This window comes from Stegostoma tigrinum, chromosome 21, assembly GCF_030684315.1.
Source record: "Stegostoma tigrinum isolate sSteTig4 chromosome 21, sSteTig4.hap1, whole genome shotgun sequence".
In the NCBI taxonomy this organism is placed as follows: domain Eukaryota; kingdom Metazoa; phylum Chordata; class Chondrichthyes; order Orectolobiformes; family Stegostomatidae; genus Stegostoma; species Stegostoma tigrinum.
Window position 1 is genome coordinate 44,195,769 of NC_081374.1, and position 22,482 is coordinate 44,218,250.

General features: G+C 38.5%; 1 protein-coding gene across 2 annotated transcripts in view; it reads left to right on the forward strand.

The window, feature by feature from the left end:
• Window positions 1-22,482, forward strand: part of LOC125462991 (bile acid receptor-like) — a 302,499-nt gene that overhangs the window by 274,506 nt on the left and 5,511 nt on the right. For both annotated transcript variants that reach the window (XM_048553571.2, XM_048553572.2), the window contains 4 exons: window positions 6,606-6,705; window positions 7,815-7,943; window positions 15,760-15,888; window positions 21,811-21,924. In XM_048553571.2, the coding sequence (XP_048409528.1) occupies window positions 6,606-6,705; window positions 7,815-7,943; window positions 15,760-15,888; window positions 21,811-21,924 (472 nt within the window). The remainder of the gene's footprint in view (window positions 1-6,605; window positions 6,706-7,814; window positions 7,944-15,759; window positions 15,889-21,810; window positions 21,925-22,482) is intronic.

Genomic DNA, 22,482 nt, shown 5'->3' on the forward strand with positions numbered 1-22,482 from the left:
ATATAAATGCACAATAAAATTTTGACATTTCAATCATCTTTACGTGCATGCTTAAATATGCAATGAACTTGTATATTTAAGTTTATTTTGTTTCTATCTGGAGATTGCCTGAATATAATCACAGGAATCAGTATGTGGGATGACACCACAAACTTAATGCAGTCAACTATATTCACTGATTGTATTGTGCAGCCTGTATAACCATTGTTGAATGGCTGTGCACCTGAACAGGGTGTGCAAAATTGTGAAAGACTACTGCCACAAATAACTAGTTACAATACTTTAGATAGAAAGCTAATCTGCCTTCAAAATGGTTCCCAGAAGTCACACGACTACTCTTGTGTTTTCAGCCAGAAGACTCTGAAAGGAGCTTTTGAAATTCAATTAATCTTTCCAAGGGTGAACAGAAACTCATTGACAATGGTATCCATGGAGGTGCGAATAGCTTTTCATATTTCACCAGAATCCTAGACAGAAAGAAGTCTATCAAAGCTAATGAGTGAAATAATTAATAAGTTAATTACTTGCTTCAATTAAAAGCCAATGGATGTGTCACTTCTGCAGACCTGAGCTAGCCCAATACTTAACATGATTATGCATGATTCCACAGTTTGGGATAGCAGCCATTTTTACAGTTTTGAACTGCAAATATGTCCGGATGTGAGCAATACTTTTGTCAAGATTGAGGAGAACCATCTCAACATCAACAGGGAGGTATCCAGGACTGCTGTACTGAAGTAGGTTACCATGGGCCAAGAGCTGCAGTCACACCAAAGGGACCTTCCTCACTCCCTGGATCTGTTCTGCACTATGGGAGTAGCCTCCAACTATTCAACTAAAGAAACCATCATCGGTACTGAAACTGTCTTCAAATTTTTCGGCCACTTTACACTGGAAAGAGAATCTTTTAGCAAGTCAGATCTGCAATGATAGTAAAAATTGATCATCTTCATATGTCAGATCTGCCCTTGCTTTTTTTAAACCTTTGTATCTGCATTTTAGATATTAATGTTATCACTTCTTAATTAAATACATTTTCTTCTTCACTCGTGTGACATGGGTATTGCTGGCTGGGCCAGCATTTATTGCCTCTTACTAGTTGCTCTTGAGAAAGTGATTGTGAGCTGCCTTCTTGAACCATTGCAGTCCATGTGCTATAATGCCGGTGTTGGATGAGGTGGGCAAAGTTAGAAATCACACAACACCAGGTTATAGTCCAATAGGTTTATTTGAAACATGAGCCTTTGGAGCCTCAGTCCTTCATGACTAACACCTGAAGAAGGACTGAGGCTCCAAAAGCTTGTGTTTCAAATAAACCTATTGGACTATAACCTGGTGTTGTGTGATTTCTGACCACGTGCAGTCAGCCGGCCCACAATGCCATTCAGCATTATTCTTTGATCTTGTTTAATACATAAATTATGCTTCTGGCTATTTTTAAATGTAAATACTCCAAATGAAAAGAAGGTTATGTGTGAACTTAAGCAGTCAAGCGTGGTGGGCAGTTATAACATTAACATGAGCTAAAAGAGCTAGCATTACTTAAAAGACACAGGTAGTGTGGCAGGAGCAGGTTCTGGAATCACTTTAAAATTGATTTTGACTTAGGGATTACTTGAATGGCACAAATTAGCAGAGAGCAATCTCCAAAATGATCCAATGTTGCACTGCAGAATAAAGTTGGGTTGGAAAGGGGAATGATGCCAACTATCCACTAAGGACTGGAAGATCCTCCAAAGAAACTTTGCTTAGACAATCCTATGTCTGCAAACTTTGTTTGGAGGACTGTTTAACTCATATGGATAAACCACATCATTCCTTCTTTCCAGCTTCTGCTCTAAGGACGCTTGTGGGACCAGATAGATCTGGCTGCCAATACCCCAGCTTTAGCCCTGAGGACCTGAATACAATGTTGTGAAAGGTTTCATAACTTCATGAGTAATCAGTGTCACTGAATTTATGTTTAAATAGTAAATCTTACTAACCACACTATTGTCTCTCACTTGCTCAATTCACCATAATTTTATCATACTAACTAATAATCTCTATAGCTTCACATTTTAAAAAAATCCATGGAATGTGGGTACTGTTAGCAAGGCCAGTATTTGTGTCCAACATATTGATCCTAAAACAGATTGCCTTGTGGGCAAATTCAGAGAACAAGTAAATGAAAACACATTGCTTTGAGATAGCAAGAACTGCAGATGCTAGAGTCAGAGACAACACAGTGTGGAGCAGGAGGACCACAGCAGGCCAAGCAGCATCAGAGGAGCAGGAAAGTTTAAATTTCAGGTTGGGACCCTTCTTCAGAAATTCTGAAGGGTCCGGACCCGAAACGTCAACTTTCCTGCTCCTCTGATGCTGCCTGGCCTGCTGTGTTCCTCCAGCTCCACACACATTGCTTTGAGTCCGGGGTCACATGCGAACCAAAGTGGGTAAAGATGACAGACTTCTTTCCCTAAAGGACATTAGCGAACCAGATGAATTTTTATAACAATCAATTACTGTCATGGTTACCTTCAATTCCAGATTCATCAATTACTCCAAGTTCCATCAGCTGAGGTCTGACACCATGAGTTTCCGGGCAACTGGATTACTTATCCAGTGACATTATCACTACCTGACCTTTTATTTAAATTCCTTCATGGGATGGTAATTGCCTACCTGCAATGCCCAGGAGAACGTGATGGCGAGCTGCTTTCTTGAACCACTGCAGTTTTTAGGGGCTTCTTTGTTTTTGACTTGATGCCATGAGATTTCATGGGATCTGTATTTCAAAGCTGACGATTCCCAGGAGAATGCCCTTCTCACTGAATATCACTGTTCAAGACATAAGTGAGGATGGTGATAGTGGTATCTTGGATCATTGTGTGTAAGCTACATTTCAGTGAATGCAACTGCATCAGACTATTCTTTAACTAGTCTGTGAGATAGCTTTCCTAATTTTGGCCCAGAAGTTAGATCTTCCCCACTTTGCACAGCTGGAAGCACCACACCAAAATCTCAACGTACACATACTGTGCATATTCAGCCATAACAGTCGAATTTACCAAATGCTTTGCATCACACTCACTGAAACGCATCTCTCTATCTCTCTGGCTGGACACATTGGCACATAATTGGAGGTAATGGAAGCTAACCGGTGGGGGTAGGCATAGCTGCATGCCACATTCATGGCTCTCATCATCATCATTCGAGTTGTTATTACTAGTGATGGGGCTGAGACAATTGAAGGTAATTTTATCCATGTATTTAATCCTTCCCCTCACATTGTACTACTCTCTCGTTCCATCATTTCTTTTGATTTTTTAACTGCAGTTGGTGCAAGCATGCACTCAAAGCAGAAAATGCTGGAAATCATCTGCCGATTTGGCTGCATCTGTGAAGAGAGAAGTAGAGTTAGAATTTCAGGTCAATGATTTTTTAGCAGATTTCTGGCACCTGAAAGTACTTTGCTGTTTTATTAGTGAAGCTATATACTTCTTCCTTTCCCTGGCATTCCTTCAATGCAACTCTACCCTTGCAACTTTCACCTTCGTGATAGCCAAGAACTACAACCTGGCCAAACAATGATGGAATAACAAGAGATTGGAGACCAGAAAGACACTGAAGAAGAAGAAACTGAACAAATTCATTATTTAGTTCCAGAGGAATGCTAGTCTTGTAAGATACCAAATAATCTACTTAAAAAAGAAAGAAGGTTTTGTCCATCTAGTTTGTGTAGATTATTACAAAATGATCTATTCCTAGCACAAAGGCTCATAACAAGACTTTTCATCATTCAAAAGAAATAAATCAATATCTGAGTATTTACCTTTTGATCAATACCCAATGTAATGTTATGGCTTTAAAAGTGATGACCTTTTACGAAGTTCAACATTGTAGACAAACCAAATATCTGAATATCATCAATGAGCAGAAGTCATGGTCATTTTGCATTATAGCATCAGAGGCAAGGACCAGGCTAGAGATTGCTCTGTACTGTATGTACTAAATTAGCTGTAAATAAACCTATTAGAGATCTCCATGCAAGTGAAATCCACATATCCCATTTGTGTTACATGAACAGAACACAAGCAACGACTGTATAATGTTCATGGGATTATCTCTTTCAAATCAGAACAAAGAAGTTGGTAACACAGGCTTGAACACCAACAACAAAAATGGCAAACAACATAAAGCAACCAACTAGGACTTCATACAGATCAGAAAACAGAAGAAAAAAAGAATTAAAAACACAACATAACAAGGATTTCTTCACAAATTGAGTATGTTGATCTGAACAAAACAGTCAGGCAGTCAACTGTTTCAAAACTGTGCTATTTAAGACTATGTAAAATTTAAAGAGTCAGCCCAGTTTGTGCCTGAATTCAAGCAAAGGAAAGAGTGGGCTGCAACTGGGAGCGGTACTAAATCAAATGAACAATCTCAAAAAATGCTTTAAGTCAAAAACAGAAAAATTACTTAAAGTGCTGTTAGTGCACAAAGAGCGCACAAAACAAAATGTAGAGCTGAAAATCCACCAGAAACACTGCTGGAAGTACATAAGGAGTATCCCATAAGAATAGGATTATAGACTCAATGTTCTTGTATATAAACAGTGTCTGAACAGCAGAAGGTTGCATTTCAAACTCACAACATTAATTGGAAGTTTATAGATCTCCTATCCCGGTTCAAATATTTTCAACAAAGAATGCAACCATACTTCATGGATCAAACTTTTGAAGAATCAATCAACTGTGCTGTGAAAATTCTGAGCTGTTGTAATGAGCAGCTACATGAAATCAATACCTCAAGCTTAGCTGAAAAATATACAGAAAATATTAGAAGATCAGCTACCTAAAAGAAGCAATTTTACAATTCAGTGCTGAGAATTGATATCCAAGAAACAACAGTCACAGGAATCAATGGATCAGTTTGATCCTGAAGCAAGATACAAACCTTCCACTAGATCTACAAATAGACAGCACGGACATTGAGATAGTAGATCTGCTCAAAATTGACATATTGCACTTTGGCCGGCATAAATGCAACTAAAATCAATCAGGTACAGCTAATGACCCACAACTGAAAGCATAATGGGACACTTTCATTGAAGTGTAGCTGGGCATGGTCAGTCATATCAGACACTTAGATAATTTTGGCCTTAAAGTGGTGAATTCAGTATCTCCAGAAATGATACCTTAAAAACCAAACAATATTTATGCCTGAAACTCTTTGCCATGACTACACCAAGGATATAAGGCCATAGATGAACAAAACAATGGGCTTGTGAGACATTCTATTGGCCAGGAATCAATGATGACACTGATACATTAGCGAGGGTGTGCAAATCATGCCAGAACCACCAGCCACAGTGATGCAAAGAACCTCTATAGCCTCATGAGACTCTGTCAGTCTTTTGGTCCATAATTATCACTGATCTATTTAACATGAATGGAGACAATTTCATCTTAATCATCAAATTATCTCTCCAAATTTTGAATCAGACAAATAATGAACGCTCCAAACAAATTTGTGGTACACACATTGAATGATATATTCAATCTGTTAAGTGAACTTGAAGAAATTATTTTTGACAGACTGCAGTGAATAAGCAAAGATTTCAGGGACATACATGCCAAATGGGCTGTGAAGTATGTGGTCTCCTCACCACATTAGCCCAGATCAAATGGTCTCACTAAGCAAATGGTTCACATCATTGAATGATTTATCCTGAAGAACAATGAAACAATATTTTTGTGTCACACCTCAGAGCTTCACTCTGAATATAGACTGCCATTGTCTTCAGAGATCATATTCAAACGGCACGTGAAAATGATTTTACGACTTTTCCAAATTCTGATATGCAGAATGCACTTCAATGATGAAAAGGGCGGATGAAGATAGTTCCATACTTGCATGCTAGTTATGTACCATTTCAATTACATGTGGAACAAAATGTTAGAATTGTACTCCTCACAATGGGATTATGGTTACCAGCAGAGATATCCAAAGTGTACAGGGAAACCAGTTTTTGCAACACCATAACATCCAGAGGAGAAACAGAAGCCAGTCAGGGGAAACAACATTCCAACTGCGTACAGTGAATGCAAAAAAAAAACCCCAGATGATACAGGTGTGATGGAATACCAGGACAACAATGAACGTACTAATAACATGCCTGTGAATAAAGAAAAGTCAAGGACACAATCCATATCTCCAGAAGGTTACACCACACCAAGATCTGCAAGAGTTATTAAATCATTAGATTGATATATGGATTCATAGACTTAAGTACTGATACATTTTACAATCGTTGGGCCAGATTTTCAGAGGAATGGTGATATTACACAGATTGCCACACTATTCCTTGTTTTTTGTGAAATGAAAGAGCTCCACATTTCTGACAAGTTCCTCTTAGCATAGAATAGCAGTCACTTTCTATGTTCTGTAATTTGAAGGTCTAGTATCACAGGTAGCTACCACATCAGCTCCTGCGAATTATTGTAGGAAAATATTTAATTCTCATTATGTTTTTCTATTGGGATTATGATGATTAATTCATATCATTTTATAATAAGACATTCCGTTTGGTTTCTGATATCACTGTATCTTTGATTCAGTTGCTGGAACTTTCAAATCCTGTGGAGAATCTTCTCCGACTGACAGAGAATGCCACAATGCATGTTGAAGTATTAGTGGAGTTTACCAAAAGATTGCCAGGTGAGAAGAGCTGAAATTTTCTGTGCTACACCAATTATTTGTAGGCCATGCCGTTTGTTCCCACAGTACAAATTTCAACAATTTATGCAACAGTATTAAATCTCCGAGTTCTGTGCTTTTGTTGCAAAACAGGAAGCAGAGTAAATAAACAAATCTGTTTAATATCTATCTACATCATCTTAAAAAGTCTCTGACTAGGAGCTACAATATAAAATTCTGAAACAAGCTGATATGCATCTACCTTTCTTATGAGATGTCCAGTCAAATATACATCTTTTACTACTACTCTCAGCATGTGCTTCCTTCTGTTATAATAGAATCACTTAGTTGATGTATACAATAAATTTAAAAATGCTGCTTTGTTCAGGTGGGAGAAAACATTCGTACTTCAGAGTGTGTAACAGAGAAGTAAATACTGACAAGCAGAAAGGCAAATGCCTTTATTATAAGACCACAATTCAAAATAATCTTTTATATCAGAGAATGTTTTAGATTTTCTCAGTGAATACCACTGAGGTCTTATAAAAATGACATCATAGCTTTCTTGGTCTTGTTGTTAGTTCTCAGCTCTGAGAAGGGACACACAAAGAGCTATTGGCTAATTCTTTTGGGTGCCCCCTGAATTATATCAGTCATCTCATAAAAGTATAGAAAGATTAGGCAGGGTGCCCCACTGAGGTCAATTTCTTCATTTACATATTGTTTGTGCCTGACCTCCCCAGAAAATTCTGATGTAGTGTAAAGTGTTCAGAATTTTTAATCAATTTTCTCTTTACTCAATGGAGAAAAATACAAAACTAAACATTTCCCAGGTCCATAAGATAGGACAATCTGGTCCTACTATTTTAATTTTGCCTTGCATTCGTTGCCTTACCCAGCAAATGCATGTGCTGAGAAGAAAGCATTTGATTTAGTTCTAAAAATGAGAATGATTCTGACAGACAAAAATGTATTTGAATAATATTAAACATTGGATAATATAAACCATTTTCAACGTGATATTTTTGTTACCTTGTTGATGATTATCTACTTCTGATTTATTCCAAAAAGAGTAAATAAGAAGATGAATATTACATTTTGGAAATTCAGTAGTATGTGTATTGTTTAAGGATTCCAGACATTAGGCCATGAAGATCAGATTGCATTGCTAAAAGGCTCTACTGTGGAAGTAATGTTCCTTCGGTCTGCACAATTGTATAACCAGCGCTTCACACAGATGAGTCACCAATTTATCCAAGGTGAGTAATAAGTGATTCACATAAAGATTGACTGCTCCATCACTAACACAGGTTACGCTCCTCCTGATCTTGGCTTAGTGATAATATATTTTCGCAAGTACAGAAAACTTTGCTGTTATAGTTTTAATTCATTCTGCATCCACAGAAATTTTGTTATGCCTCATGGGGGTAGTGAACTGGAAATCAAGCCCCTCCTGTTCCTGGAGTCATCACAAAAGTTAAAGATTTTCTACAATTATTCAAAATTCTCTAACTTTATCTGTCTTTTAGACTTAGGTTAACAGAAAACATTGGCAGGTTTCTGTACTTAACAATAATTACTACTTATTACAAGTAAATAGATTCTAGCTATTGATAAACAATTATGAACCATCAACGTATGAAACTACTAGTTAAATTCTAACACCCCTATATAACTCCCTTTGTCACTCATGCAGACAGGCAGAAACAAGCATTGGTGTTATGAGCGGAGGGAAAAACTGGGAAGGCAATTCAATGGCCCCTGTCCATAGGGTTTGCTGGGGTAACTCTTTTTGTTTGGCAGTGCTTTCTGCTCCTTGATCCTCATCCTCATGTACTTTCACTTGCTTGAAAGAGGCACAAGGAAACTGGTTTTCTCACAACCATGTTTTCTAAAAACCATGGTTTATAGCAACTGATGGGAGAAATAAAAAGGCCAGTGGATTAAGATCAATATAAATTAGTGTTCTCTTGTTATCATCAGACGTAGACTTCAAAGTATTGAATAACCATCAGTCTCTCAATATCTTTTTCTGCACAATTTTCTTTCGGAAGTACTTCACTGTCTTTCCATTGTTAACTCATCATCCTATAACAACACAGCACTTGCCCCGAGTCTCTAACATCAAACATTAGTTTGAAAGGTCAAGAAAAATCACTGGCAGCGAACACAGGTTCATTTATTAGGATTTCTTTCAGCCTCTCAAAGTCTGCCTGGCATTCTGCTGACCCCCATTCCACTTTTCTTGTTTCTTTAACAAATTAGTTAAAGATTCAGCCATCATGTCAAAATTACTACAAATCTCTGGTAAAATCCACACATTTCTAAAAATCTCATGATTTTTAATTTAGTTTTAGGAAGAGGGAATTCTAATGGGGTTTTCACTTCTCGCTGTCCTTGGCAACACTTGTCTTCGTCTGCAATGTGTCCGAGGTGTGTTCCTCTTGCTTTTCAGAATTCACTTTTTTGGCTACATTGCAAAGCCAGCCAAAGGTAATCACTAAAACATGTCTTCCACATGGTCTTCTAGTGTAACTGTAAACAACATCATCTAAATAAAGACATAGTTATAGACCTCAGGCAGAACTTGATTCATAAGTCTCTGGGATGTGGCTGGGCATTCTCTAAACCAAATGGCATCACTTGATATTGGCATAAACTAATTTGTGTAATAAAAGGGGACATTTCTTTAGCCCTTGATTTCAATGATACTTGCCAATACCCCGTCAACAGATCAATCTTGGAAAGAATGAGACACTGATACCCCTTTTAATTCAGTCTTCTGAACATGGAATTGGTTCAGAATCTGCCTTTGTATCATGAATCACATGACACCAGGTTATAGTTCAACAGGTTTATTTGAAAACACTAGCTTTTGGAGCTTCACTCCTTCTTCAGGTATTACTGAGAGAGGTAGCATCAGACACAGAATTTGTGTGTAAAAGATCAAAGGGTCACACCACTGATGAGGATGTATTAAACAAACCTAAGATGCTGTTAAATATTTAATCTGTTAAAAGGTTTTAATTGCTTCATGTGTATATGCAAATCTCTGAATTCCTTTCAAGTCACTGTCCTGAGAGAACTGAAAGGTTTATCAGTATAAAGAAGAGGTGATATTTTAGGTCAGATAATGCATGTTAGGTGTGAGGCCTTGTTTAGAATCTGTTTGTGTTTTGGTTTGGACTCAGACTGGTTTTATTTCTAAAGTAGGAATTTATAAAACACCACATTGACTGACTGTCTATGAATTGTGCTTTGTGAACAAAATAGACTGTATCTGCAAAAACAAATTCACCCCATAGATTCAAATGTATGTGGTGTGCATGTGTATGAGAGTGATGGGGAGAGACAGAGCATGTGTGTATGAGGGAGAGACTGTGAATGTGTGGGTGTGGGGAGAGAGACAGAGAGAAGGAGAGTGTGGTGGGAAAGAGACAGAGAGAGAGATAGAGAGACAGAGAGAATGTGAGCATGTACTTGTGTGTCTGTGTGCGTGTGTGAGAGAGAGAGAGAGAGAGAAGGAGGAGAAAGTGTGGATGTGTGAGGGAGAGAGAGTGAGTGTATGTGCATGTGTGCATGTGACTGGACAAGAGAAAGAGGAGTGTATATGTGTGCGCGTGTTTGTGTGTGTGAGTGAGAGTGTGTGCGGGATAGAGATAGAGTTTCTGTGTGGGAGGGAATGTGTCTGTGTGTGTGCACACATGCATGTGTGCATATGTGTGTGACTGATTGTGTATGTGCGAGAGAGAGAGTGTGCGTGTGTGTGTGTGTGTGAGTCACAGTATGTGTATGAGAGAGGATACATGTGAGAGTGTGCGTGTGCGCGCATGTGTGTATGTAGTTGGGGGGGAGAGAGAAAGAGAGAGAGTGTGTGTGTGGGAGCAAGAGAGTGTGTGTATGTCTGTGTGTGTATGTCTGTGTGTGTGTGCGTGTGTGTGTGTGTGCGTGTGTGTGTGTGTGTGTGTGTGTGCACGTGCGCGTATAAGAGAGATGGAGAAGGAGAGAGCGCGCATGTGTATGTGTGAGTGTGTAAGTGTTTGTGTCAGTGAGTGTGTGCGTATATGTATGTGAGTGTATAGTTTGTGTGTCACCTGTAGTGCAAAATGAATCAAAGATCCCGGTTGAGGCCATCCTCACGTGTACCGAACTTGGCTATCAGCTTCTGCTCGGTGACTCTGCGTTGTTGTGTATCCCGATGTCTGTATTGGAGGATGTCAATTCGTAGATCTGAGGCCGAATGTCCTTGACCACTGAAGTGTGGCAATTGTTGCGCGGTGTCAATTCACTCTCTCCCTCATACACAGACATACATTCTTTCTCTCTCTCTCTACCCCTCTCACACTCTATCTCCCACAAACACACACACTCCCACACACACATGTGCTCTCTCTCTCACACACGCACACACACACTTCCTCTCTCTCTCTCCCCCTCTCACTCCCTCACTCACACACACACACACACACACACACACACACACATATATATATGCATGCATGTACATGTGAATCTATGGGTGAATTTGTATTTGCAGATACAGTCTATTTTGTTCAAAAAGCACACAATTTTTAGACAGTCAGTCTGTCAATGTGGTGTTTTATAAATTCCTACTTCAGAAATAAAACCAGTCTGACTCCAAACGAAAACAGATTCTAAACAAGGCCTCACATCTAACACGCATTATCTGACCTAAAATGCCACCTCTTCTTTATACTGATGAAACCTTTAGTTCTCTCAGGACAGTGACTTGAATGGAATTTGGGGGATTTATATTTATATTAATCAAGTAAAAACTTTCAACTGATTAAAGATTTAACAGCATCTTAGGTTTGTTTAGTACACCCTCATCAGTGGTGAGACCCTTCAATCTTTTACTTGTAAATTCTATGTCTGATACTATCTCTCTCACTACCACCTGTAGAAGGAGTGAGGCTCCAAAAGCTAGTGTTTTCAAATAAATACGTTGGACTATAACCTGGTGTCGCGTGAGTTCTGACCTTTCCCACTGCAGTCCAACACCAATATCTCCACATCAGGTATTTGTGTCAGCACTCACCTTGCCGTAATCTATAGTTTAGTCAATCCATCTAGTTTATGAAATAGGACTACAGGTGACCGCCATCTACTTTGATTAATACAATCAGGTCGTTTTCCGGTATGTATTGAATTTCCATGTTTCCCTGATATTGCTTTTCTGGGCTTAAACAATCAGGATTTTTTTTTTAATTGGTCCTGACTCTGCCGCATCCACAATATCTTTAACTGATGTAGTACATCCAGGTGCATTTCTACAGATCACCTCATACTTTCTCAGTTGTCTTCCAAGATCCTCCTGTTGTCCTTTCTCCGAATATGAGAACACAGTGCCTAACAGTTGCAATATTTCTGTGTTATCTAATCGAACTGTAGGAGATTCACTTTGAGAACTGTTTATTTCTTTTTCTATCTCACTCTCATTATCTCTGCCAGCTTCTGTTATTCTTACCAGCTGACATCCCTGTTCTTCCTTAGCCTCCTTTCTACAATACTTTTTCACTATGTTTTTGTAACATAACTTGTCCTTCCAATGAACAGGAGTATTAATCAGATAACTCACTTTACCAATCTTCTTAACTACTTTGTAGGGTCCACTCAGTTTTACTTTGAGGTTCACTGTGTGAAGGTAACATTATCGATTCTTCATCCTAGTCACTGAATGAGATGTTCTTGTGCTATCCTATGCGGTCCCGTCAGCCTTTATAGAATCATGGCACATAATCCAACATCTTTGCGGTTCAAGAATTCTTATGAATTTTAATGTATCCCTCTAGTGTTCTGATCATAAAACAATTCAAATAGACTAAACCCAATGGATTCATTTGGAAATTTGTGGTAGCAAATAGGAATAAAGTCCAATCTTTTGTCCTAATCCTGTGCGTATTTCTGACAGTGTGCCTTAATAATGTTCTTTTAGAGTCTAATAGCTTCTTTCCAAAGCAACTAACTGCAATTGCTTTATACCTAAACTACTAATGATCTCCTGGCAAACATTCAACATGAAGTTACAACACTGATTGGAAAATATCTCAAATGGTGGTCCACAACCAGTAAAAGACTGAGTTAACTTTACCACCGCTATCCTAAATGTAATTGTCCTGAAAGAACTTGCTTCCAGAATTTAGTTTTCACATCCATGATTGTCAGGATGGTCCAACACAATCTACTAAAACTCAGCTAAATGGTTCTTCAAAAACTGGTATGGATATCAAAGGAGATGGTTTGATTACATGTTGAGACTATCTGACGACTTGTTATATGTGACATAGTTGACAGAACTACACTACGTCTTCTTTAATTCTTGGCCATGTAAAATACCCATTTATCGAAGCCCCTCTCCCACCTATCCGCTCCTCCAACCATCACCTACCCACATTCACTATCACCACCCTACTAACTTCCCCAGCCCCACCCCTCCTCTCTCTCATTATTTCAGAGCCCCCTACTCCTCCTCCATCTCTGAGAAGGGTCCTGATCTGAAACATCAGCTTTCCTGTTCCTCTGATGCTGCCTGGCCTGTTGTGTTCCTCCAGCTCCCCAGTGTATTATTTCTGACTCCAGTATTGGCAATTCTTACTATCTCTGGTTCATTTATCAAAGCCTGTGTTTTCTTAATGCCTTACAAAAGGAACTTCATAAACAATTATTCCTTACAAATTCTGGGAGGTACAATCCTTCATCCTTCCTCGACGGGCCACTTCCTTGTCAAAACTATTTTTATGAAAATAATACTTAGGAACTGCTTCAGTCACAGATTCAGGGTGAGCTGTCTTTGCTAAGTAATTTAACTCTGGGTCTGCTTCCTGAACCTCAATTAACAAATACCATTTTTGAATTATCCTCATTTTTAAAGAGAGTTTCTAACATCTGCTTGTTGCATTACCATTGTCTCTGCTAACAGACATCTTTTATCACAGTGTTGGTCACTACGCATGATGGAAAAATAACCAGAAATTGTTCCTACAAATGTTCCACCTCTTTGGCCTCAACTAGAAGTTCCGTGATTATATAGTGAAACTATAACTTTCACTCCTGCTAAACCATTCTCCAAAAATAAATCAATTCCATCTACAGGTAATTTTTTTAACTATCCCAACCTTGTCTTTGCAAGTTCCTTTAAGGCCGCAAGGAGCAACTCTGCCCACATGCAGGAAATCCTTTGACATTTCCAGTTCTTTGAATTAAATGCAGTCGAAAACCTGACATTTCCTTCATTTATTATTTATTAACACTACACCCAAATGCAGCCATTTCAAATCAATCCTGTTCGGCTACTTTGGGGGTGATTCGCATTGTTGTTGGCAGGCAAAAGGCCTCTGTCATCAACAGCAGGTCATAATTCCTCAGAACAATCAGATAATTGTTGCCACCCAGATCTCCATTTGTACATACCCCTTGGCTACAGCTTGTATATTGCAACATACCCTATAGCTTGAATAAACAACACTTACAATAAGTATCAGGAAACTTGTTATTAAAACATGTATTAATCTTTTCCACAAAACTTGGTTTTAAAACAGTCCCTTTCAATCTCAGTCCACAATCACAAATACAGGAAAATAAAACATGGTCGTTCCAATGCTCAAAGCATCCCATCCTTGTCTTTTTAACGCTTTGTCCTCTCAGCCAGAGATAAAAAAAGGTTCATATTAAAGCTGCTGTGCCTTGCTGTTCAGCACAGACAAAATACCAGGAACCTTGTTACATTTGTCAGTAGTCTTTAGTCAACTCAAGGGATTTGTTCAGGGGTCTCAGCACAGAATGTCAAGAACAGCCTCTGATACCAGTCCATGGGCTTGGAAGTGGTCAGTCAGCTGCTCAAGATGATCAGAATCAGGGTCCTTTCCTCACAAGGAGTGAGAAACCAAATGTTGTGCAGCACATCATCTATCTTGTGTCTTTTTGCTCTATCACAGACTGTCTTCCTCCTAGGATGAGAGAGGGTATGTATTATAGATGACAGAAGCGTGTGGTATAGCTGTTAATTACCATTGATGTAGGTGGGGAGGTGGCCTAAGCGAGTGGGTAGGCAGCACAGAGGGTAAACAGCATTAGTGGTGTCAGGGTTGGGGGATGGGTGACAGTTAGTAAGTGAAAATGTTGTAGGCAGTGAGAGTGGTAGAGGATGAGCGTTGGTAGGAGGTTTGTACAGTAACAGAGACAGAATGAGTGTGAGGTATTGGAGAGAAAATGATGGCACTTACATTTGTGGAGAAGAGAAGGACAATGATCTTCTTCCAACTGTGCTGGGCTTTCCTCCAGCTGTCTGTGATTGCTTTATCCCAGGTGGCAACCTCGGATCAAACTGGTATGGTTTGGTCCTGAGACCTCCATTGCTGGTCCTGGTGGAGGAGGAAGCTCTGTGTCAAAACCACTCTGTCTGGCAGGATCCCCAGCATCCTGCTACAAAGTAGGGCACTGATTTCTTCTTGTCTGCCATGTCCAGAACAAATATGAGCAAACGTGCAAGTAATCTCTGGACTGACAGCTCTTCTCCAGGTGAACACTGGGTTTCCGATTAGTGAATTCTGGAATATTTGCTGAGTGGCAAGTCGTTCTAGGAATAGCTTGTGGTGACATTGGACAGTAGTCAGACTCAAGAAACGTAAAAGAGTTGGGGGTAGATAGTTAATGAAGTGAATTTGGTAAGATAGGGCAAGAGAACTCACTAGGCCTCCCAGTGATACATCCTCCAAAAAATTCAGTTTAATTTAGGCTTAAACAAGAATCATAACATTCAATCCATATTGTTTACTTTTCAGACAATTCTCATCACCTTCTTATTTTAAAGAGCAGCAACGATCTCTATATATAATATAGAATTTGTGACTTGATGTTTTCTTTGGGTTTGATTCGTAATTTTAATATTTTACATTAATCAATTCATTTTGTTCCTCTTCTGAACTGCTTTGCTTTTACTAAAGCACAAAATGTGTACTGGAGAATATAGTTGTGGATAATATTTTGTCGAATGACTTTGGGCTATACCTGATTTGGAAAGACAGATTTCCAATGATTCTTTTCTTTGTTTTGCAGACACTGATCACTATTCCACATTCTCTGGGTGCTGTCATAACCAGCGTTTTGAAGAACATGTTCCAACCGTTACAATGGAGCAGTCCCATCTGGATGAAATTTCAATTATTGTTCCAAATTGTGCATTAGGTACCATCTTCCTGTACAGTTATCATGTTGCAGTAATTGGGGTGAAGGCAGCCACGGTACTACTAAGATGCTGCTTGGCCTGCTGTTTTCATCCAGCTCCGCACTTTGTTATCTTGGATTCTCCAGCATCTGTAGTTCCCATTATCTCTGACCACATAATATACTTCCTCTTTCAAATGCAAGATGACGTGGTGTAGGACGAGGATATATATGTTATTTGGGAATGATAAGTACAAATTTAATATTCTCAATACTTTAAAGATTGTACATTTGCCACAAATAAGAATTGTGAATATTCACAGCAATGGGATTCAAGGAACATTGCGTCATTTTTATTCGTTGGCATACTACAGTCTTTGTTACTCAATGTAAAGTAAACAACATCAGATCATAACCTCTGCCTTCATTTTATTCCTTTTAAGTATGTCATTTTCTTTGCTGACTCATTTCTTTAGCTTTATCCCTTCATATTTCATTCAGATGGCTGTTATATAATCATTGATACCTCATCTGCACATAATCTTTGGTCCTTCTCTAAACTCATTGCACTCAACAACTTTGACTTTTGCATAGTGATTTTTTTGATAGCATGAAGAGTAGGAGTGATTACTGCAGCGGTGGTTAGGAGAATCAATGAGATTGTGTAATCTATATGCATTTTTGCAAGGCTCCTGACTAAAGTGCCCATGTCAAACTATTTAGAAAAGTAAAAACCCATTGAATTCACAACAAAATGGTATGTTAAATCTAATATTGACTCAGTGGTTGGAAACAAATTACTGTATTCAAAGAGGTGTTTCTGTAACTGGGAGACTATGTTTTCTGTATGATCTTCAGTGCCCAGCAGATCTTTTTTGATTTTTGCATTATATATCAATGATTTAGATCATGACTAAGGGCGATTCAAAGTTTGTGCCTACAATGGTTAGTGAGAAAGGAAGCTACAGCTTGCAAGTACTTGCTGATAGATATCAGATGAAAAATGGATTGATTAGATGAGCAGTAAAAGATGTTTTGGAATATAATCCAGAGAATGATGAGATAATGCAAGGCAAAGAAACATATCCTTGTCTTTTTTTTCTATACACTACACTAAATCTGGTTGAATTATGGTCACTACCACTAGAATACACTCCCATCGACATGCCTTTCACCAGTCCCACTCTATTTACTAAAACTAAATTGAGGAGTATCCTAATATTATTGTTCTTCTTATGAACTGGATAAAAGGTCGTCTAAATGGACTGAATGACCAGCGAGACAAACAAACGATAAACTCCATTTGTTTCCAAAATAAAGTCATAAAGTCATAGAGTTATACAGCACAAATGGATGCTTCAGTCAAACTCATCCATGCTAATCAGATATTCTAAACTGATCTAGTCCACTTTGCCAGCATTTGGTCCATATTCATCTAAACCTTCCCAATTCATATCCATCCAGACGCATTTTAAATGTTGTAATTGTACCCACCTCCACTACCTCCTGTGGAAGCTCATTCCATACATGCACTACCCTCTACGTGAAAAGGATGCCCTGTAGGTTTCTTTTAAACTTCCCCCACTTAGTTTTGGGCTCCACTACCGTGGGAAAATGACCTTGGCTATTCACCCTATCCATGGCCATCATGAATTAATAACCCTCTTTAAGGTCACTCCTCAGCCGCCGACGCTCCTGGGAAAGTAACCCCAGCCTATTCAGCCTCTTCCTATAACTCAAATCCTTTAATCCTAGCAACATCCGTGTAAATATTTGCTCAACCCTTTCAAGTTTAACAAAATCCTGCTTGTAACAGGGAGAACGGAACTAAATACGGTATTCCAAAAGTGGGCTAACTAATGTTTTGTACATCTACAACATGACCTCCCAACCACTATACTCAATTCACTGACCAATAAAAGCAAGCCTGCCAAATGCCTTCTCCAACAACCCATCTACCTGTCACTCTGCTTCCAAGGAATTATAACCCTATACTTCCAGGCCTCTGCATTTATCAACATTCCTAATAGCCCTACCATTAACTGTAGTCTTGCCCCAAGTTGCCTTACCAAAATTATCTAAATTAAACTTCATCTGCCACTCCTCAGCTCATTGGCCCATTTGATCAAGTCTCATTGTACACTGAGACAACCTTCTTCACTGTCCACTACACCACCAATTTTGGTGTCATCTGTAAACTTACTAAACATTCCTCCTATATACACATCCAAATCAACTATAAAAATGATGAAAAGCAATGGGCTCAGCTCCTATCTTTGTGGCATACCTTTGGTCACAAGCCTCTAGGCCAAAAACACAACCTTCCACCGCCACTCTCTGTCTCGTATCTTCAAGCTAATTTTGTATCCATTTGGTTAGCTTCCTCTGTGTTTCAGGTGATTTAACCTTGCTAACCAAACTACCATGCAGAACCTTGTCAAACACCTTGCTGAAGTCCATGTAGACAACATCTATAATCTTTCTTCTGAAGGAGAATCCCACAATGAAACAGACTGCTAAAGAAATAGTTACAGCCTCATCACTTGGAATCTAGAAAATCTATCTTTGGATTTTTTCCAATTAAAGGTTCTAACTAACTATCAGGACTACCATTCCAGCTGGTCATGTTTAGTTTAGCTACCCATATAGATATTGATTACTGGTACAATTAAGCCACATCTGGTGCAACAGTATTAGGTGTCACAGGCAAAACTCTTCCAACATTGCAGTAACAAACAATGGATATAAACACATAGAGAAATGTAAAGATCCTTTAGTAATGAAAGCACAGGAGTGTGTTTTTCAGGAAGGACTATAATTTCCTCCAGAATGATTCTAAACTTAATCTACATAACAGGTGGAACCTCTGACCACCATTTTAATGGTAGAGAACAAGGAATGTTCATGAAGGAGGTTATTAAACTTCACTTGGAAATAAGTGGACCAGAGGAACAGACAGTGGGGCAGCTTGGATTAGGAGAGGACAAGCTGAAAGTCTCCTGGGAACAGCTTTCAGGTACAGAATCCTTGATTAGAGGTACAGCAGCAAATCTTAGAGAGACAGAATCTGTGATTAGAGAAAACACCTCTCTTCTAAATGTAACTTAGTTGATGAATATAGGAAATGACTACAGTCAGTTCAACTGACAATATTTTTTAAAAGAAAATGACTGGTGCTGAAAACAAGAAAGATCTCCAGCAGCTTTGTGGTTTGTTGGCTGATTGTCAAGAAAAAATGGGTATCTTTGTTTTTGCTCCCCTCCCAAATTCTGCTGGCCTAAGCGACTACCTAATTTGTTTAGTAGTTAGCTCCAACTAAAGCAGGAGCAGTGTTCTGCAAAGTAGTCACTCAACTCCTTGGATAAGCATATGGATACTAATGGGATCGTGTAGGGGGAGGGGCTTAGATTAGTTCACAGGTTGGCACAACATCTATGTTCTATATAACTTACATTTGTCCCCCCCAGTAGAGAGCATTTGTATTGTAATCAGTAAATATAACAAGTCTAAAGTCAAAATACAATTAAATCATTATTTCACTTGAAGGGAATTGTTTGGGCCTTGGATGGTTAGAAGGGAAGAGATAAAACACAAGGCATTGCACTCCTATACTACGAAAGGTGCTGTGAGAGGGAAGTTATTTTGAGGTTCATTGTTGAGTGTTTCAGAATGTCACAGAGGGAAAAGACTCTTCAGAATGCAGGTCGTATAGGGAAAGGTTTAGTTGCGGCAACATGCTGGAGGTAGTGGAATTGTGAGCTCCATTGAATGTAGAGTATGGTGAGGTAGTTATCGAAGTCAAGAGCAATCCTATTGTTGATTTGTAAAAGAGTTTAACAGGTGAAAGTGGAAGTGCAAAATAGACTGGTCACTATAATGGCCCTTGTGGCAATAACCCTTGGCTGAGAAAATAAAAAAACATGTTGGAAGCAATGGTACGGAAAGTTGTATGATTTAAATAGATGTGAAGAAGACAGAACAAGTGGAAGAATGTAATAGAGTTCATATGGAAAATGAGGAAATATTGTTAATAATATATTCTGTGTAAGTCTGCGGGCTTACAGTAAATATTGAATATCACCTAAAATGGAAACTGTGAAGTCAAGACAGGTGACAGAAGAGCTGAAAATAGATTATATGAATGCAAAGGAGGAATGCAAATTAGAAGTAAAAGCCTGGACTTTTGCCATAATGAAAACCACTCATACATCAGAAACTATAAATGTGACCAAAATTTGGAAATCTCAACTCTGAACATGTCCCCCACCATTTTCACAGAGATGGGAATGGTGTCAGTTTATGTTTTGCACGTGTATAATTTGCAGACAAATTTGCCAATAGAAATGAATAGCTGACTGCACCCCCACATGATTTAGGTGACCTGGATATCCGAAACACAAAATGTTCAGCTTTATCATGATAGAGGCAGGTCTAAAATTTGTGAAAACATTTAGGTAAATCATGTCTTTGGATATGATTTTGGGACATTTTGGAGGATGTCAATGTATGCTTTAGGAAATGTCAAATGCTCTTTGGATTTATTAAACATGGTGTAAAAATGCTTAAACCAATTAACTGCCAAGCTGAATGGAATTGCCAACAGATCTGTCAAAATCATTTCCAAAGAAGTATCAAAAGCAGCTGTCAGAGGACCTATCAAAAGAAACTGTCAAATGTATCGAGGACCTGCCAAGAGAAACTGTCAAGTGGAACTGCAACAGGAACTTTTGAGAGGAACTGTCAAAAACGCCTGTCAAAGGGAGCTGTGAAACTGTCAAGGCATTTAAAAGAAAATTAAACAGTAAACAGTAAAAAGGTAACCTAAACAGTGATGCTTGACCAGCCCATTTACTGACAAAAATTAAAGTCCTATTCTGTTCTCATGAAATAGGAGTCCAATGACAAAAAAAACAGTGGTGTTTAAATACTTGATGAAAATTTGAAATGTTAAAAAAATGCTAGCAATGTTATTCTGCTGACCTAGGCCGGAGAGTTCCATTGTCACAGTGGCTCAGTGGTTAGCACTGCTGCCTCACAGCACCAGGGACCCGGGTGCGGCCGACTGTGTGGAGTTTGCACATTCTCCTTGTATCTGATTGGGTTTCCTCCGGGTGCTCTGATTTCCTCCCACAGTCCAAAGATGTGCACAGTAGGTGGATTGGCCATGCTAAATTGCCTGTAGTGTCCAGGGATGTTTACGTTAGGTGGGTTAGACATGGGAAATGTAGAGGTAGGGGAATGGGTCTGGGTGGGATGATATTTGGTGGGGTGGTGTGGACTTGTTGGGCTGTATGGCCCGTTTCCACACTGTAGGGGTTCAATGATTCTACATTGGATTACTACTGCAAGACTGCTTTCATAGCCATCAATTATAAGCAGCGTGTACACAGTAAAGTGCCTGCCATTTTACAGATCGATAGTTAGATCAAGGGGTTGAGGACTACATTGCAGCATTCACTGTTGAATGAGATGTTGGTTTTCACAAGGTGTTATATAGCAAAATAAAAACAAACATGTTACCCCATCACAGTTTATAATTAAATTAATGTATTTTCCCAAGGAAATGTAGAAGTGATGCTGATTAGTTATATCTTTAAGGATTCAAGCCTTTATTGCTTTCTACAGAAAACCCCACGATACAAATTCAATTCAGGTGTACGCAGATTAAAAGCAATTTTGAAATGCTGTAAATTCTAGATGAGACTGTACACCATAATTTTTTCATCATTGGGCTACTATTTCATGAGAAAGGAATAAAGGTCCAATTTATGTCAGTAAATTAGTTCTTCAAATGTCACTGTTTACCTTTTTACTGATTGATATTTTTATCTATCACTAAAATGTTTACACATATGCATCATAATTCAGATAACATACATTTTGTGGTCTATTTCATTAAAAAGTGAATCTGGAAAGTTTAATTTTACTCCTTTGTATGACCAGGTACAGCTGAAGAATTTATAACACCAATGTTTGACTTCTACAGAAGTATGGGAGAACTGAATGTGACAGATACTGAATATGCCTTACTTTCTGCAACCACAATTCTTTTTTCAGGTAAAACAAAATCATAAATTATGGCATTAATTTAATTTAGTTAGTGAATCTGACCCAATCATATACATATATTGTTTGAGATTGGCTCCAGGGAGGAAAGCTGAAATGGTCTGGGAACTGATGTGTTGTTTAAAGGGATCTGCAAGCATGATGGGCAGAATTTTCAATAAATATTCTGATATACATATGAAATTTTACTAGAAAAGTTTATTTCTTATTAAATTTAGTCCATAGTCTATGTTACAACATGGAAACAGCCAACTGAACCAAATCAGTTTTTCTACCACTATTTATAACATGGCAAAATGAAAATCTTCAAATACTTCAAAATTGACCCTGACGGTTCTTAACCAGACTTTTGAATAACCAATCTCACACTCTGAATAATAAATTCCAGACATTGATCTGTATGTTAAATATAAGACTTAGAAATTTATTAATAATATAGTAACATACAAGAGCAAAATTAGACAATAAAGCAATTGATGGGTCTAAGCCACAAACCCAAAAATTTTTGTTTTCAACCCTATTCACATAAAATACAAACCAACACAGTTA